The sequence below is a fragment of the Pseudorasbora parva genome, chromosome 15, assembly GCF_024679245.1.
Source record: "Pseudorasbora parva isolate DD20220531a chromosome 15, ASM2467924v1, whole genome shotgun sequence".
Lineage (NCBI taxonomy): Eukaryota > Metazoa > Chordata > Actinopteri > Cypriniformes > Gobionidae > Pseudorasbora > Pseudorasbora parva.
In genome coordinates, this window is record NC_090186.1 from 35,606,157 (window position 1) to 35,625,708 (window position 19,552).

General features: G+C 36.1%; 1 protein-coding gene across 1 annotated transcript in view; it reads left to right on the top strand.

Moving 5' to 3' along the window:
* Positions 1-19,552, top strand: part of coq8aa (coenzyme Q8A, genome duplicate a) — a 40,079-nt gene that overhangs the window by 19,332 nt on the left and 1,195 nt on the right. Inside the window, exons 5-14 of the mRNA XM_067417906.1 lie at positions 1,020-1,094; positions 3,743-3,868; positions 9,126-9,211; positions 9,320-9,460; positions 10,872-10,953; positions 13,525-13,618; positions 16,014-16,155; positions 17,351-17,458; positions 19,133-19,198; positions 19,429-19,515. Coding sequence (XP_067274007.1) covers positions 1,020-1,094; positions 3,743-3,868; positions 9,126-9,211; positions 9,320-9,460; positions 10,872-10,953; positions 13,525-13,618; positions 16,014-16,155; positions 17,351-17,458; positions 19,133-19,198; positions 19,429-19,515 — 1,007 coding nt within the window. The remainder of the gene's footprint in view (positions 1-1,019; positions 1,095-3,742; positions 3,869-9,125; positions 9,212-9,319; positions 9,461-10,871; positions 10,954-13,524; positions 13,619-16,013; positions 16,156-17,350; positions 17,459-19,132; positions 19,199-19,428; positions 19,516-19,552) is intronic.

The window sequence follows — 19,552 nt, forward strand, 5'->3', positions numbered from 1 at the left end:
TCAGCCGAACTTAGCCCTGCCCCCACAACATTTTTAGGTCGGGCAGTTCGGTCTGGCCAGAAACTGTTCGGACCAATAAAATCATCAAGTGCGGGCTTTAGACGATGACGGACAGATGATAAACAGTAACGTAATCATGCACGTCATCAAAGGGGCTTGGATTATATTTGTTTGAATCCTAACTAATCCTAAGCTTGTTTGTATATGCATTCACCATCACAATTTCTCTCAGAAATGATGATCATGTTGGGTAAGTACTCTGTGTATCATTAAATTATTTTACAACACTGGCAAAGATCGTGTATTCCAGCGCGCGTGCAGACAGGGTTGCCAAGTTTTTACAACAAAACGCGGCAACTACTAGGGGGGTTCTCCGGTGAAAAAATGGTGTTTGGGGGGTAAAATGTGTGTTATTTTGGCAAGGTTACCTGCTAAAATTCGCACTCCAGGGTCTATATATCACATAATAGTCGCTTCAACCCGCAGACATAGAAAAGAACCCACGGAAGAAACGCGGACTTGGCATCAAAGTGCAGTTGAGCTCTGTTGACATTTGACAAGTAACGTTATGCGTCCCTTCGTTGCTCTGATTGGTTGTAGGTCTGTCCAATTGATGTCTTTCCTAGTTCGGTTGAAACACGCCTCATAATCACAGCCCAATGGAGCAGTTTCAGACTCATATTCTGACTAGAATTGAGTATGACCACGTCAGGCTAGAGTTAAGCAGCTTTTTGATCAAAAACAAATGATTTTGTCCATTGGGAATTGATTGGATGCTTGTGGTTTGATGTTGCTGTGATGTCATGCGAGTGACAGGTTGTCCTGCCCTGGTGCCAGTAAACATAACATCAGAGAAAAGAGGAGATGTTGCTGCAAGAGGAAGGGGAAGTTATTTTGATTAAAGATTACACAGGCTCATGAATGTGACTGGATAGATCATTTAGAATATTGCAATAGTCCATTAAAAAAAACAAAATAGTAATTTTTGATTTCATGGTGACCTTAATAATCTCTTGCAGGTCTTGCTGTGGGTTTGGGAATTGGAGCTTTGGCAGAAGTGGCAAAGAAAACCCTAAGATCAGAGGAGAAGAATGGTAAGACAATTGTATTATCTACTAGGTTTAAATCACTACACTATTAGTCAGTCCATTTTATTGAAAGTTACTGACTAATCAGACATGGCATGATTACAAGTGATAAATAACATGGTCAGAGTTTTTTTGCTTTGTTTGTTTTTGGACTTTAAACCATTTCATTAACAGCAAGATAGTGAGTGAGGAGACTCTGAATAGGAAGGAGATTGTGGGTATTTAAAGTCACACACACACATAAACACTTATGCACTACTCACCAGGGCCCACACCAACCTAGATCATAATCAATGTGCATCATTTGTAGCAGTGAATAGATCTTTCCCTCTTTCGTCCGTCATTTCAATACAACCAGCCCTGAAAATCGAGCATGCGTATGGAATTATTTAGACAGGTGAGCGCTATTGCTCTTGACTGTCTGTGTTTGCTTTAACTAGACCGCATGTATAATAATATACGCACATAATAAAATTAATAGAGTTGTCTGTTCTAAAGTGCTCCTAAATTAGTCTGAGAGGCAGTTTAAATGTATAGACAAGCTGTTTTTACAGCACCGACCATAAAATATTTATATGTATCTGTGTAATTGGAATGAAAAGAATGCCAGTATATTATTGAAATGTATACTGCTCTTAAGTTTGTCCTTCATTATTGTAATGTTTAACTTCTTTCACCGCTGATGCATGTAAATATGTGCACCCCTCCCATCATCAAGGATCTCTCAGCTCAACTTCAAATCTTCTTACGCCACAGAAAGAGCTTTAGTCAGACACACACATTGCCACTGTTGTGTTTGCCATGTTTAAAGACAACCTGAAACAGAATTCGCCACGCGACATCATTGTGAATGTGTAGAGCGTTATTACATTTAATGAAAGACTTATTATACATTTATGCATCTGCCAGGCACTTTTATCCAGAGTGACTTGCATTAAATTCAAGGTATATATTTTATCAGAGGAATATTCTCTTTCAATGCAGTACATTTCTTATGCTCTAAATTAACCACTGTTTAGTTTTTATTTATTATTAAAGTAAAAAAATCAGAGTCTTCAATATTACTGTTTTCAGATTAGTAGATCAGTGCAAGTTTGATTCCTTTAGTTGTACCCTAATCTTGACAATTGGGTTACAACATTAAAACATTTTGGTGTTTGGATCTACACGCTCATCTTTTGACTAAATAGGCATTAACGGCTCAAAATGTCATTGAAAAATGCTATAAGAAAAAAATCTATACTTGCAATTATTAAAGGCTCAAACTTTGTTCATTACATTGAGAGGTTCTTGTTACACCAGTTATTTGCAGATATTTCATGGTTTCGCTGTCTACAGAGTTGCATATGTCAGTTTGGCTGTGTATCAGAATAAGAATGCACTTTATTCTCCAAGTGTGCACAAGCACACAAGGAAGTTGATATGGTTTCCTGGAGCTTAAGACGCTTGCATATATAACAATAGAATAGAGAGAAATCATTAAAAAACAAAAAATTGAAATAGTGTCTGTGATGTCAAGATTCTGGTTACGGGGGGGTTCTCTGTAAATAAATGGCGTTTGTGGGGTAAAATGTGTTATTTTGGCTTTTGCTAAAATTCGCATCCCTGGGTATATATTTCCTATAATTTCCTATAATTAAACTTCAACCTGTGGACATGATAAAAACAACCAGCGGGAAAAAACGCACACTTGGCAAAACAGTGCCGTTGAGTTCTGTTGACATTTGACAACTAACGCTATGCGCCGCTTCGTTGCTCTGATTGGCTGTAGGTCTATCCAATTGAGGTCTTTCCTGGATCAGTTGAAACACGCCCCATAAATAATCACAGCCCAATGGAGCAGTATCAGTCTCATATTCTGACTAGAATTGAATATGACCACGTCAGGCTAGTCAAGAAGGGCAAAACTAGCTATATAGACCAAAACCACGATTTGTACCAGGCTGTAAACATGTTTTTTTTCTGCTGTAAAGTTGGGCATTTTAACATGGGGCTCAATGAGATTCTGCTCTCTTCTGGAGCCTGTCCCTAGTGGCCAGTCGTTGAATTGCAGTTTAAGTCCCTTCCGTATGGGCTTCAAGAGAGACCACGGGAGGTTTCTGCTTGTTAAAAATATGGAATTAAAGAACGAACAACTTAATATAAATCTAGAACAATTAAATAAGTTGGAAAAAATGAATCTACATTTTAAATAGCAAGTATAAGGCCCATGTACACGTTTATACTGTGTATACAACTGTATAAATATGAATGTGTATTACGTGAGTTGTTATTGCCTAATGCCTGTGTGGCATCAACACCATATGGGAAGTGAGAGAATGTGTTCTAAGAACAGCAGTCTGTAACTAGATCTTATCTGTGTAGACTCGGTATTATTATTACCTTTGATCTCATCATCACATTCAGGAATAGCTCTAATGTTCTCGCAGAGATAATGAACACCCTGATCTAACAGTTTGTGTGTTTTTGTTTACATGGACTAATGGTTTTCAGCGGCGCAGATTACCTTTGTGTCAAATGGCATGGACAGTGTTTGCTTGAGACTTTTGGACCTCTCTGTATAAAAATGTGTCCCGTTAGGCATTACTGTGCTCAGTGTTCTTGTTTGTAAGTTGTTTTATGTCCATAATGTTAACAGACTTGTAATTTCACAGGTGAAAAGAAGGCAGTTCTGGACCAGAGCCCCTTCCTTTCGGAGGCCAATGCGGAGCGTATCGTCAGGACACTGTGTAAAGTTCGTGGGGCGGCCCTCAAGCTCGGTCAGATGCTCAGTATCCAGGGTAAGAGAATGCTGTTTGTATAACAAGCTGCCACTTTAGAATAGGTCACTCCTCAAAGATTTGTTAGGACCAGTAAGGCGTCCTCCATAACTGACAAAAGCTTATATCCCACGGCTGCTTCCAGCGTTATAAGTCATGGCCGCTCTCAAGTTAGGCTGGTATGTGATCGAGGCCTGTCGGTTTTACAACCTGGTGATGTGTGTGACTGTGAAACGCTTACAGAAAGGTGCAGAGAAATTGGAGACATAGTTTATTTCTTCTCTGATATGCAAATGTCTAAAGATAAAATAACCTCAGATAAACTTACAGCGTTATTTTCCACACAGTAGTGGAAAATGGATGCTAGTTTTACTGCATGCTGACAGTTTCGGGTCCTCGGACACTACCAGTTTAGACATACTTGAATAGTTTATAGTTGTCGTGATCTTTTAAAATCTTTTCATCTAAAGGTTACTCTGTCCTCTAACCAGTAAAGACGTAACAAGATAACAAGCAATTAGTCAATCCACACATGACTAAAAGTGTAAAAAAGAAGGGAAAAATGCTTAATACATATTATAATACATAATAATAATAATAATACATATAGCTCTGGGAAAAATTAAAAGACCACTTAACTTAGATTTCTCAATGTAAGGTATAATATTTGAGTCATGCTTAAATTCTTGAATTTAGGCAAATATAAATTGTACAAATGCACAATTTAAACTAAAATGAGTTTGGGCGCAAAAATCCTGAAATAAAAATCAATTATATAGAAACATTTTAGACTTAACTACTGTTGTAAATAGAAACAAGAATACACTAATATAAAACAAAAAAATAATTATATTAAAACGTTTGTTCAGAAAAGCAACTTTAAATTGACTAAAAGTGTCTGTAAAGATATATTTATAATTTCACAAAAAATAAGTGTTGTTCTTTTGAAAAATCACAGATTCCACATAGATATTAAAGAGAGAGTTTGCCCAAAAATGAAAATTATCCCATAACTTTCTCACCCTCAAGCCATCCTAGGTGTATATGACATTTAACTTATGAAGAAAGTGTAAGGCCTCTCACAGTTCAAAATGCTTGCACTACGTCTGACGTCATCGCCTCACCAGTTAAGTTTTTTTCTCTAGTTGATAATGGAAGGCAGTCAAACGGAAGCAAGATATTTTACTTTATAACGTGTTAAATATGGATATTTTTCTTACAAAGACCCATCGATTCACTTCAAAACCGTTATTATCCCCCCGGAGTTGTGTGGATTACTTTTATAATGGATGGGTGTCAGAATTCTAGCTGATAGACGGGTGTTCAAATACTATTAACATTATTATATATATATAATGTTCATAACTTTTCAAAAGTTTTGTCATTTCCTCTCGCTCTTGAATCCTCTTCTGTCTGTATTGACCAGCAGCTCAAACATTGTCTTACTTCTTCTGTGGCACACATGCCCCTCTTATCTGTGCAAATATGTTGCTTGTTTCTGGTAGGCATGTGAGGTCATTCTCCCCGGTCTGTGTGCATTAACGTGTATTGGAAATCAAAATGAAAGCATCTCTGTCACCCACTCAAGAATGCAGTGCATAGATCATAGCAGCACGGCCTCCCTGCATGACATTTCCAAACCTCGAGCGCTGCTCATGCTCTGGCCTCATGCTGCTCGTCGTTCTCATCAAGATAGGCAGGTTTTGTAAGCTGCAGATCGCACAACTGGCAGTGAAGGACAGCGACAGCACTGGCATCGGCAGAGCTCAAAATAAGCCTGCAGCTATGCCAGAAACGTGACCTTTACGCTACACCCCAGGAAGTTCTGAAAGAAAGGACTGGCACACACAATCGCCCATCTAGACATGGCTAAACTACAGTGTGCGGGATCTGTTTTTACAGCTGGAATGGAGAGAGACCTCTAATGTATTTATTACTTATTACAAAATCCATATTTAATAGTTTTATTTATTTATTTATTTACTATTATCCTAAAATGTGGAAAAAAGAAATACACTACCATTCAAAAGTTTGGAGACAGACAGCGGTTTTGTTTTTATTCAACACATTAAATTGTTTTAAAGTTGAGATTGAAGAAATGTATAATGTTACAGAATATTTCTATTTCTATTTAACTTTCTATTCATCAAAAAAAGATTCATGGTTTTAACAGAAATATTAAGTGCATTGATCAGCATTGATAATAGTAAGAAATGTTTTTTTTTTATTTGCATATTAGAATGATTTCTGAAGGACACTGTAGACTGGATAATGATGCTTTGCCATCACAGAAATGCCATTTTGAAATATAATCAAAAATAGAAAACTGTAACTTTAAACAAATACACTGATCAGGCATAACATTATGACTTATAATATTGTTTTGGTCCCTCTTTTGCTGCCAAAACAGCCCTGACCCTTCAAGGCATGGACTCCACTAGACCCTTGAAGGTGTGCTGTGGTATCTGGCTTCAATATGTTAGCAGCAGATCCTTCAAGTCCTCTAAATTGCGAGGTGGGGCCTCCGTGGATTTGACTTGTTTGTCCAACACCTCAAACTCATTGTGCTCCTCAAACCATTCCTGAACCATTTTTATTTTGTGGTAGGGCGCATTATCCTAATGAAAGAGGCCACAGCTACTAGGGAATACCATTTCCATGAAAGGGTGTACATGCTCTTCAACAATGCTTAAGTATCCTTAAAACTTTCTATGAGAACCAGCATTAACTTCTTAGGCAATTTGAGATCGGTCCACACTGGCCAGCCTTCGCTCCCAGCGTGCATCAATGAGCCTTGGCCACCCATGACCCTGTCGTCGGTTCACCATTGTTCCTTCCTTGGACCACTTTTGATGGAACACCCACAAGAGATGCTGTTTTGGAGATGCTCTGACCCAGTCGTCTAGCTATCACAATTTGTCAAACTCACTTAAATCCTTACACTTGGCCATTTTTCCTGCTTCTAAGACATCAACTTTGAGGACAAAATGTTAATTTGCTGCCTAATATATCCCACCCACTAACAGGTGCCGTGATGGAGGTAATCAGTGTTATTCACTTCACCTGTTATAATGTTGTGCCTGATTGGTGTATATCACAATATTGTGTACAGGATCTTTTTCTACAGCTGGAGTGAAGAGAGACCCCTAATGTTTTTATTACTCACAAAAGTAATGGATATTACTGTAAAATAAACCTAGACAGGGTGACCGTCAAACTGAAAGTGTTTATTTGTGCAAAAATGTGTACATTTATACTGCTCATTATGTGGTTGCTTCCCAAATAAATGAACATGTGCGCATGGGATACTGATTTGAGGTCAAAATATTTAATGTAGTCAATGCAGTATTACAAGAGTCATACACACAACTATGCAGAAAATTGCTTGGATGTGACAAAGGGCAATTGTGTATGTGTAGTGGGCAAACCAAAATATGAATGCTGCAGAGTTTTTCTAATGTTTGTTATTGAACAGATAGGAATTACTGACACTATGTAGCCCACATTCTTCAGCCATATTATCAGCTCAGAAAATGTGAGCTCAGCATACTAATCTGGGTCAAACAAATGAACCAGGATAAAAACCATGGCAACTGTAAAGCTTTCCTTTTTAAAGTTAGTTATGCTTTACACAGAGGCAGCTATGGAAAATCTTTTGACTTTCTCGCAGTCCTGCATTCTAAACGTGTCACTGGGTTCGGATCGAGATGGTTATTTAGCTAGCGCTCGCTCGCTCGCTCTCGCTCTCTCTCTCTCGCTCGCTTGCTCTCTGTCTCCTTGAGACTTGTTTACAGTGGCGTACATCTGTCGCACAGTTCCTTATCGTGAAACCATCTGTAAAATCCTGTTTACATGTATAGATTGACTGCACTGTAACTGAGACAACCTATAACATGACAACAGATTTGATAAGAATTAAGAAACATGAAATGCAATACTGTTTAGTATTATAAATCTGTATAGTATTTGCAACTCCATTTTTATATGAGCTTGATGTTATGAAGTCAAACGCAGGTGCCCTTTATACTTGGTATTGACATCTGCCTGAAGTGATCCAATCATAAGCGGGCAGCACGGAATACAGAGTGATCCAAAAATGTAAACCTCATTCAAATGTGACCACATCACATTTTGTTGTGTAAAGATGAAAAATTCCCCTCTTTTTTTTATTCGTTTATTCAGGAAGGACACTTGTAAAGTAAAGGCAGTAAATTGTTACAAAAACTTCTAGTTCAAATAAATGCTGTTCTTTAGAACTTTTTGCTCTAGAATCCTCAGAAACAATGCATCAATGTTTCAACAATAATGTTTTCAATAGTGGCGCAACGAATCACTAAACTCACGGTTCGCATGATATAGCGGCTTTTGACTCATGAATCAAATCTTTTTTTGGATCAGCAAAAAAAGTGGGTAGAGGGGTGTAATGTAACCTTTCTTTAATTACTTTTAAGCCCACGTTGAGTACCCCGATATCACAGCATAAACTCTAGCTTTTCATAATTAAACTTTAAGTGAACAGTCAGTAATAAAATAAGAACAAACACAAATTACAAGCATAGATAAATATATGCATAGATAATATAAAGTTACAAATAAAATAACTGTAGAACTCAGTCATGGAAATATAAAAACACTAGTGTTATTCTGTATAAATTAATCTTTGTTAAAGATTTTTTTGTTTTTTGCTTAACATTTAATTACATAGAAATCAGTAGGTTTTTATAGGCTGCTGTCTCTTTAAGACCTAATGACCGTATCCAATATAATGATACACATCCAGTTTCTTTGATTTCTGATGTGTATAATTTATATTTTTTGACACATTGATTTCTGAAGGATCATAATGGCAGCCAAAAATGCAGCTTTGCCATCACATGAAGGAATTACTTTTTAAAATGTATTAAAATAGAAAACTTATTTTAAATAGTAATAATATTTCCCAAATATTATCGTTGTTTGATTACAATAAATATATTGTCTTGATGAGCATAAACCGACATCTTACCGACCCTAAACTTCTGAACAATAATGTATCTATACACTGTGTACATTTGATAAGCAACATAGCATCTTTCTGCATTAATAATAATTTTCATCTGTCACAGGAAACACATTTGATTTGTTAGTAATTCATGTAAGTGGTTCTCTGTCTCTGCTGAGCACTTGTGATCGGATCACCCAAGAGGGATGTTAATACCAGTTATAAACAGGACCATTGTTTTCATTTGGGAATAGCATTTGTATTAAACCAACATTAAATATGTGTTTAATGTTTCAGATGATGCATTCATCAACCCACAACTGGCCAAGATCTTCGAACGCGTGCGTCAGAGTGCTGACTTCATGCCCATCAAACAGATGACGGTACCATCTACTTAAGTTACACAATATTTGAATGTTTCCCATCAGAAATTCTTATTTTAAATAAATGTATAAATAAACTGCATGTGTGTTGCTGGTTGATATGTGCAGAAAGCCCTGAGCAATGATCTTGGCCCAAACTGGAGGGATAAACTGGAGTTGTTTGAGGACAGACCCTTTGCTGCTGCTTCCATCGGTCAGGTCCATCTGGCCAAGATGAAAGATGGTCGAGAGGTCGCCATGAAAATCCAGGTTGGTTGTAGGCAGAAAGTGTTTTTAACATGCTCCCAATCAATAATGCTTTATGCTCATTAAAGGTGAGTTTACAGTTCATTTTCAATGGGACTAGCCTGGTCCTACCAGACTCTCGTACATTTCATTTGTACAGAGTGTGTGGCCACTCTCCATTGGAGCTCTGTTGAAGATTAAAACTTTTCCTTATAAGCAGAAATCAAGAGACTGGTTTATTTTACCTCATCTGGTTTAATGATGTATTATAGGCTATTTATTATATAGGCCTAGTGGAAAAATACGATTTTTCTTTAAAAGTTTAAAACAGTGAAATTCCACATTACTTTTAAGAGTTTTCTATTAAAACAACAGCAAAAAACACTGTGATTTGTGGTTGCTGAATAACTGCACTTAACCTCTGTGTGTCAACACAATTTTTCAAGAGATCCATGCTTGGATTTATTACAGTTCATAACTGAGAAGTTTTGATGGCAGATTTATTCGCACAAACAGCACAATAGACAGAACACAGACAGACTGAATGACACTTTAGTTTAAGCAGCAGATTACTTATTTATTGTTTTTTTTCAGATCATGAGAGAAAGGGAGGGAGAGAGAGGACACATGGTTGCCAGATTGCACATTTTAAGTAAAACACAGATTAGGATACGTGTTCTTTTAACCGAATAGGGAAAATTTAAATGATTGGAATCTGGCAACCGCAAGCATGAACACTCGTCCCGCTGACAAAGTCAGTGATTTATTTATTTTTTATTTTTTTTTCTCGTCAACGATATTGCATGTTGATATAGTCGTAGTCATGGAAAAAAGGGTCATCAACGAACATTAACACTATTTTGTTAAAAACCCATTTGTAGATTTAAAAAAAAAAAAAAAATGCATTTTGTTAAATGTGTTCATATTATTAGCTATCACTTACAAGCAACATCCACATATTTATATTAATAGACTAATTTCGAGGAGCATGTTGTAGTATATTGTGTTCAAAATCACAAACAGAGCTTGACACCTATTGCACACCACATAAAATGCCCTTTAAAGGTGCGATAAAAGTCTCCTAACAGGTTATTTTCGAGCACCAACTGCTTGAAGTCCAAAGAGCGATTACCACTACCTGCTTTTGCAAACAGATGAGACCTGGATGTTTATGATTAGATAACATAAATCTATCTGAATGTCACCTCTCAACTTTTTTTAGTAAAACAAACAGTTTTGAAATGTTACAAGTGTTGCAATGTTGTTATATCCCCCACAAAAGGTCAGGGCTGTCTTGCTGGAGGCCACTTGTGTTGAAGTTTTTTTCAGCAGCTCAGGTGTTGCTTCCCCTGGATGCTCTTACGGCGCTTTGAACGTGTTTTGGTTTAATGAACTGTTTTCTGAGCCCAGTGTAACATACTTTTGGTTCCTGCAGTACCCTGGAGTCGCACAGAGCATCAACAGCGACGTGAATAACCTGATGACAGTCCTGAGCATGAGCAACGCCCTTCCTGAAGGTGATGACCTCCGATGACATTAGATTTTTAGGATTTTGGATAGTGCACATGCGTTGACATGGCCTGCTCAGGTCATTTCCCCATCCCCAACTTCTATATTCTATAACTAAAAACAAAAAAATTAATGTTTAGGGTCGCTAAGAATTATTATTATTATTATTTAGTTTATTTAATTTTTTGCACTCAACAAGGCTGCATTTATTTGATCAGAAATACAGTAAAAACAAGTTTTTAAAAAACAGCAATACTTTAAAATAATATTATAATAATAAAAAACATTCTATTTTAATATATTTTACCAAATAAATGTAATACATTTTGTCACTTGATCCTTCAGAAACCATTCTAATATGCTGATTTGGAGCTCAAGAAACATTTCTTATTTTCAATGTTGAAAATGGTTGTGCAGCTTAATATTTTTGCAGAAACCATTATTCTTTTTTTCATCATTTTTGAATAAGTAAAAGAAAATAAATAGAAATAGAAACCTTTTGTAACATTATACATTTATTTTCTGCCACTTATGATCAGTTGAATCAATCTTTGCTCATTAAAATAATTCATTTCAAAAGAATGAATGAAGTGTGTATTTGTGTATAATATAATATCATATAATTTAATATAATATATAAACCCTAGTTCTAAAATATTTGGCTAGGAATATTTTATGCCGAAATAATAAACTGAAGAAATGTTATTGATTTTGAATCTCTTTCATTGACCCAATTCTGTCCAAGAACTCGGTGTCAGTGCACTCAGATCTATGTTTAGTGTGTTTCAAACTGAGAACTGAGAGCTTAAGGCCTGTTGGGTCTTAGTGGGCTGATAGATCTCAGACTGCATGACTGACCAATCAGAGCCCAGGAGCGGCGCGCATGTGCTGTGTCATTGTTACAACAGTGTCCGCTACTCTGCCTGATCAGTGCCTGTTAAATATTCAGCTGTCAGGGAAGCCTAATCCTCCAAATATAGTCTGAACTTTCATTTGAGCTCGTAAATATCACCACAGCGTTGCCGATCTTTCTTTTTGCCAAACGAGAGACATGACACATAGCAGATACCCGAAATATGTTTCAATGTCATGCCAATCCTTGTGAGAAGTACACTTCAGCATAGGTTTAAGAAGAGTGCTTATTATGGAAATCTCTTTTAAAAGATCTTTTCTTTTCTAAGAAATCTAAGTCTAAGATCTAAAGCATTTACTGAATAGCATATGTTCGCAGATATTTAGGATGCTTTGTCTGCGTATTTGTTTCTCCAAAGGTCAATGCTACAATTACTTATTCTACTTTGAAATGTGTGTTCGTGTCGTAATGTCTGTTTTTGTATTAGTCCGTCTGATCCCTTCCGTTGCCAATTTATCCAATGGTATTCCGACACCCAGGTTGGCAGCTGGCGGAAAACGCAGTGTATTGCAGTCGTGGAAGCCAGAAAGCAAACTGGTAACCCACATTCTAACCCACTAGAATGTGGGTTCGAGATCTCACATTCTACCCGACCTAAAAAGCCACCTAACGTCCACCTAAAAGCCCTGTGACCAGAGGCATTTAAAACGTGGATAAATCAACTGACAAATCACAAATTACAGTGTAAGGCGCGTGCGTCCCCTTCTGTTGTTAAGTGCACCTGTTCCTGTTGCGTTTCCTCAATCTAGCAACCCGCGTGAGTCTGAGGAGGAAGGGACAGGGAAACAACGCTTTCCAATATTTAGAATTTGGACTGATATATGTCAATATTACATACTGCACCTTTAAGTGCGAACTGAATGTAATGATTTTTGCAAATAAAAAAAAATGTTTTACAGTTCAAATTTTTATTAAATGCAATTAATTTAATGCTTTTTTGACCCACTTAAGTGTATCTATATTTATAATTTCATAAATACTTTGAAATATGGATAAAGTGTATTGCCAAATATACTGGAAAATGTTTTATGATGTGTGTGTGTGTGTGTGTGCATGCGTGCGTGCGTGCGTGCGTGCGTGTGTGTGTTCCTTGTTTGGCAATACTTGTGAGGACTTATATAGTAAAACATGAAAATGACCCACTAGTGAGGACATTGGACTGGTCCTCACTAGTTAAAAAGGCTTATAAATCGGCCATAACATGTTTTTATTTAAATCTGTTGATCTGCACATGTTTCTGTGATGGGTAGGTTTAGGGATAGGGGTTGGGTTAGGGGATAGAAAATATAATTGACCTGATATAAAATCAATGGAAGTCTATGTAATGTCCTCACTAATATAGTGAAACAAACCTGTGTGTGTGTGTGTGTGTGTGTGTGTGTGTGTGTGTGTGTGTGTGTGTGTGTGTGTGTGTGTGTGTGTGTGTGTGTGTGTGTGTGTGTGTGTGTGTGTGTATGTATATATGTATATATGTATATATGTATGTATGTATGTACACAAACACACACACAAAGGTAGTGTTAAAAGAATTGTTTTCCACAAGGGAAGTATACACAAAAACCCTTGAAAGCATTGTGAATTCAACCTCTTGGTGAATCAAATATATGTTTTTCAAAATACAAACTAACCTATCGACTCATCTCTGACTCTGTTTCTGAACATGCAGGTCTGTTTCCGGAGCATTTGATAGAAGTGATGCGACGTGAGCTGGCACTGGAGTGTGATTACATAAGGGAAGCCCAGTGTGCTCGAAAATTCAAGTGAGTGAAAGCAAGCAGGAGACATTTATTCTTACTGCCAAATCGGAGCATCCCGTCATTGTATTGGTTAATCTACCCCTCTCTAAAATCACCGGCGGTCCGAGGGATCACAGACGGCCTGCCGGCTCTTACAAGACTTTTCAGGCTGCTGTGTAACTGATATTTTAGCTAAGTTTATCCTGTGCCATAACACCCTTTGAAATAAAGGTTTACGCACACATAAATAACACTACACCGGCTCAGAATGATTGTGGACGTCTGTATCCTCAGATAACAGCTTCTCTGGAGCGTTGTGGTCTTATTTTGAGCCTAGCTTGAAGGCCAGGGTTTGACTTTGATTTGATTTTAAGGAACTGCTGACCTATTTTAAATATAGCACAAATGTAAATAATAAGTATTGACAAGCGGCCTGTACCCTGCGTCCTGTCCTCTACTTTGCAGAGAGGGGGACGAAACGCATGTTCCAAGAGGGAGATCTAGTTATGTAATCCCTTCAGGGTGGGATCTGTGTCTTTTACCTTTGAGCAAATCAATGAGAGTGTCAGTGTTCAGTAGATTAGCCCCGTTTTAAAATAAAGTAGCACGTTTGCTTCCTGCGAGTATTGACGTAGTTTACAAACATTGCACACACAGCCTTACATCCAGAAGAGCTGAGGATATACCGGTAATCTAGCGCATTCTTCTAGAATATCTTCCCTTTGTCAGGTAGTCGAATTGATTTTATTGAATTGGTTCATTTGGACAATTTACCTTTTCACCTCTGTTGTCACTGTTGCTAATTGTACATAATATATATTTTCATATATTTAAGTTGCGTTTGAATCTACCCAACTCAACAATTAGACTTGCATTAGAAAAGAGCAAAAGCTCGTCTGACAACAGTTGCTTATTGGTCAGGATGTTATTAGGGAAGTAAATCTTTATTTAAAGCTTTATTAAAACAGTGTTTACAATGCAGCTTTACAGAAAACATAATGTATTAGAATAATATAAACAGTAAAAAGACTTAGTTGAACCAGTTCCATTCACCGAGTCATCACTCAGTAGTGTTTATACATTGCAAAATTCACTTTCTTATTATTTTTGTCTTGACTTGATTTCTAGTCCAAATACATATCAAGATACATTTACTAGAATATGGCATGTTACGTGAGAAATTGTTCATGGGTTATGCTTAAAACAAAACAAAAACATCTGCAGATAGACTAAGAAAATAACACTTTTTTTATCCTTTAAATTGCCCATTGGCAGAAATATTTTCCTGATTGATTTTTGTTTTGTTTTTTATTTTTAGAAGAATTTTTTTTTATCGCAAATAAATATACTATTGATTTAAGAATGTTCTGGAAAACAATGCCAAGAAACTAAGGAGGAAAATTACTTTTTGATGTGCACAAGTATCAAATAGGCAGCATTTTTTTATAAATGTATTAATTTACTGCCTTTTGATTCAGTTGCATGTTTTCAAAGAATCTGTTGTCAACATTTACACAACAGTTTATTTACAAGCTAAATATGGCTCTAATTTAACAAAAAAGTATAATCTGATACTTCTATATTACCTTGTTAAGTAGCCTCAGTATAGTTAGTATACAGTTAAACCAAAAATTCAAACACCAGATATCATTTTTTACTAGTGGGTGCAGGACACTATGGTTAATTTATGTACATGAGGATAGCAAAATAAAGTAAACTGTGACATATTATACCCATAAAATTCTTCATACTACCAGTACAACTGATAATAATTTGGGACCAGAATTATTCAGACGCTTTGACCTGACTTTTTTCTTTAATTGCTAATGCAAACTTTCACACCACAGACTAAAAAAAATTAAGCATTGTTTGACCTAAATTGGTTAGTTGTGTACTTAACTTTAACAGCTGATCGGTTGATTGTAATCCATTACAAACCTTTCTATCAGTTATGACATTATCAAGATGAATTTATGACAGTTTAACTTTGTCATATTTTATTACCATTTTCTAAACTAGAGCAAATAAACTGTGATAATGTGAGAATTTTGAAGATGTCTGAATACATTTGGTTTGACTGTTCCTACTTCTAACATTAACTTTTAGTGTAGCTACATATGTTCAAAAATTGCTAGTTTGACTATAATCTAGTGCTGCTATACACTCTAAATCAAAGCTTATGTACCTGTTATTGCTTAAAAAGCTGTCATTTCAAGCTGATGTAACACATTTTAGTATCCATTTTGGGAATTCCTCACTTCCAGAGAACAGCATCACAGCTTTCCCCACATCCCTCAGAACCAGACGTGCGCGCATGTTCATCAGCACGTCCTGTCTGTGGTGCACGTGCCGGGTGGCATGCTTTTACAGGGTGGCTTGCTTGTGTTTAGTGACTCAGAAGCTTTGTGGTTTTTGGCAGGGAACTTCTGAAAGATCACCCCTTCTTCTACGTGCCGGAGGTAATCGACGAATTCAGCAGCCAGCACGTCCTCACCACAGAACTGGTGCCTGGGTTTCCTTTGGATCAGGCTGAAGGACTGTCACAAGAGCTGAAAAATGAGGTATTCACTGGTACTGTTAAACCACTGTAAACCCTGTATAGACCATATAAATGATTGAACCTTTAGACAAAATGCATTAGAAAATAAATGCATTTGAAGAACGTTGTTGATTATATTTGTTGATTATATTTGATACATCAGGCTTGTGTGGCATAGACAAAAATATGGAGCTTATCCTTGAGAGGAAAAAAGGTCCAAAATGAGCAATTTGGTGCATTTGCTGATATTTATATGGATAGGATGTAAGATAAAATCATCGCTTGTAATGTAAACCAATGATTTACATTGTAAATCAATGTTCTTTATAATGGTATAGCAGACTACTTGCATAAAATTTTAAATATAAGTTGTCACTTTGTATCTCCCAATAATGTGTCTTAGTAAGATGATATTTAAATGGTTAGTTTTAGGCAAGGCAATAATTCAATTCAACACTGATGATTGAGGGATGTACAATAAACCTTCCTTAAAAGCCTGATGTATCATATATTTGATGCATTTTTAAATTATTTTTCTTAAAAAGTATGTATGTATTATCAAGTTAACCTAAGTTGCTTCAGTATGTGGTACATTATAATCTTTTAAAAATATATATATAATAAATATTAACAATATTGCATTTTGAATGGAATTTTTTTAGTTTACTTTCTAGCACTTTTAGTTCTCCGGTGATTTACAGTAAGTAACGTAGATATATCATACTGTTTAGCGAGTTGTATAAGGAAAGGCACTTATATAAGTTAAAATGTGGTGTGGTATCAGGCCACTTTATATTATGATGGGAGGGTCACATGGTCTCAAATGTGCCCAGTATGGAAGTCAGTGGGCTTCCTGGAACATTATCACCACCTGGTGGTGGAAGTGTTTTGTTGCATTAGTAGGGCAAAGTTGAAACAAGGTCATTTCCATAGAAAACAAATTTAAGGAATGAAGTTTAAAATAAATAAATGTGTTGACCAAACCCTGAACAGAGAAAATGGAGTACACTGACATAAATGAAGGCAATAAATGTGATTGAATGTTTTAAACAGACCGTATGAGTATGATTTGAGCCTGCATCAGTTATGTAGTTTGTAAACAGTGGGTGTTTTGTTTTGAGATAGAACTGATCTATTACTTCACACTAAGTACTACATATGATTTAAAGCAGTCCAGTACAGGTGTCGTAAACCACACTTTTTTTATCGATGCTCAGATCTGCGAGAATATCCTGACCCTGTGTCTGAGGGAGCTCTTCGAGTTCAGATACATGCAGACGGATCCCAACTGGTCCAATTTCTTTTATGATCCACAAACCCACAGGGTAAGTAAGAGTGTCATGACCATTCGTTGATCTTTCCAAGTTACTTGCACAACCTGTCTAAAGTGTAGATGAAACTGAAATATAAGAATAATTTGTTTAGTTCGCTGTTATTCCTGTATTTTCACTTTTTAATATGTAAAGGTTTTATGACATGCATTACTCCAGTCTTCAGTGTCACATGATCTTTCAGAAAGCATTCTAATATGCTGTTTCTCAAGAAAGTGTTGAAAACTATTGCTGCTTAATATTTTTGTGGAAAGTGATGCGGTTTTTTCATGATACTTTGATGAATAGAAAGTTCAAAAGCATTTATTTGAAATACTTTATATATATATATATATATAAGGAATTTGTAAGGCTTTACTGTAAATATTTATTAAAATGTTTATTGCTTTAATGCATACTTATTAATACATATGAATAATTATATCATTAGTAGTGCTGTCAAGTGATTAATCACGATTAATCACATCCAAAATAAAAACATGCACAAAATATGCGTGTGTAATAATTATCTATATATAAATACACACACACACGCATCAATTATCTATAAAGAAAAAAGTTGATTTATTTCACTAATTACAATAAAAAAGTGAAACTTGTATAATATATTAATTCATTACACACAGACTGATATATTTCAAATGTTATTTCTTTTTAATTTTGATGATTATTACAGACAACTAATGAAAATCCCAAATTCAGTATCTCAGAAAATTTGAATATTACTTAAGACCAATACAAAGAAAGGGTCCAAACGAAAATGTAAAATTTACTTTCATCAGAGAACATAACTTTGCACCACTCGGCAGCAGTCCAGTCCTTTTTGTTTTAAGCCCAGGTGAGACGCATCTGACGCTGTCTGTTGTTCCAGAGTGGCTTGACACAAGGAATGCGGCAGCTGAAACCCGTGTTTTGCATACATCTGTGCGCAGTGGTTTTTGAAGTACAGACTCCAGCTGCAGTCCACTCTGTGTGAATCTCCCCCACATTTTTGAAAGGGTTGTGTTTCACAATCCTCTCCAGGGTGCGGTTATCCCTATTGCTTGTACACTTTTTTTCTACCACATCTTTTCCTTCTCTTCTCCTCTCTATTAATGTGCTTCGACACAGTTCTGTGAACAGCCAGCCTCTTTTGAAATGACCTTTTGTGTCTTGCCTTCCGTGTGCAAGGTGTCAATGGTAATCTTTTGGACAACTGTCACGTCAGCAGTCTTCCCCATGATTGTGTGACCTACAGAACTAGACTGAGAGACTATTTAAAGGCCTTTTGCATGTGTTTTAAGTTAATTAAAGTGTGGCACTAGGTGTCTTCAATATTGAACCTTTTCACAATATTCTAATTTTCTGAGATACTGAATTTGAGATTCTTAGTTGTGAGTTGTCAGTTATAATCATACAAATGAAAAAAAATAAACATTTGAAATATATCAGTCTGTGTGTAATGAATAAATATAATATACACGTTTCACTTTTTGAATGTAATTAGTGAAATAAATCAACCTTTTGATGATATTCTAATGATATGATCAGATATATATAAATATATGCGTGTGTGTGTATATATATTTACTTATTATATAAGCATTCAATTGAGCATTTTTTACAGTAAATCAAAAATATGTACGTCTTTCTTTAAACTTTTTTTAATAGTCAATCTTTAATCCACAGGTTGCTTTGCTGGATTTTGGTGCAACAAGAGGATTTGATGAGAGTTTTACTGATCTTTATATTGAGGTAAACCTACAGTTTAAAAGTGAATTGTACATGTTCAGACCTTTTTTTTCTCAAATTTAATGGATTTAATGGTTATCTTAAATATGAATCCTACAGATCGTAAAATTTCAAATGATATATAGTTTGTCAAAATTAGTGTAGGTTTAGTATGGGATATTACTGTTTTTAAAATGTAATGATTCTGTGCCCGCCGGTGACACTTACTAGCTGTATCTTGCTCTTTAAAACAGATCATCAAGGCTGCAGCAGAGGGTGATCGAGAAGGAGTGCTGAAGCAATCCATAGAAATGAAGTTCTTGACTGGTTATGAGACTAAGGTGTGAAAATACCATCATGGTATTTTGTGTTTGGGGC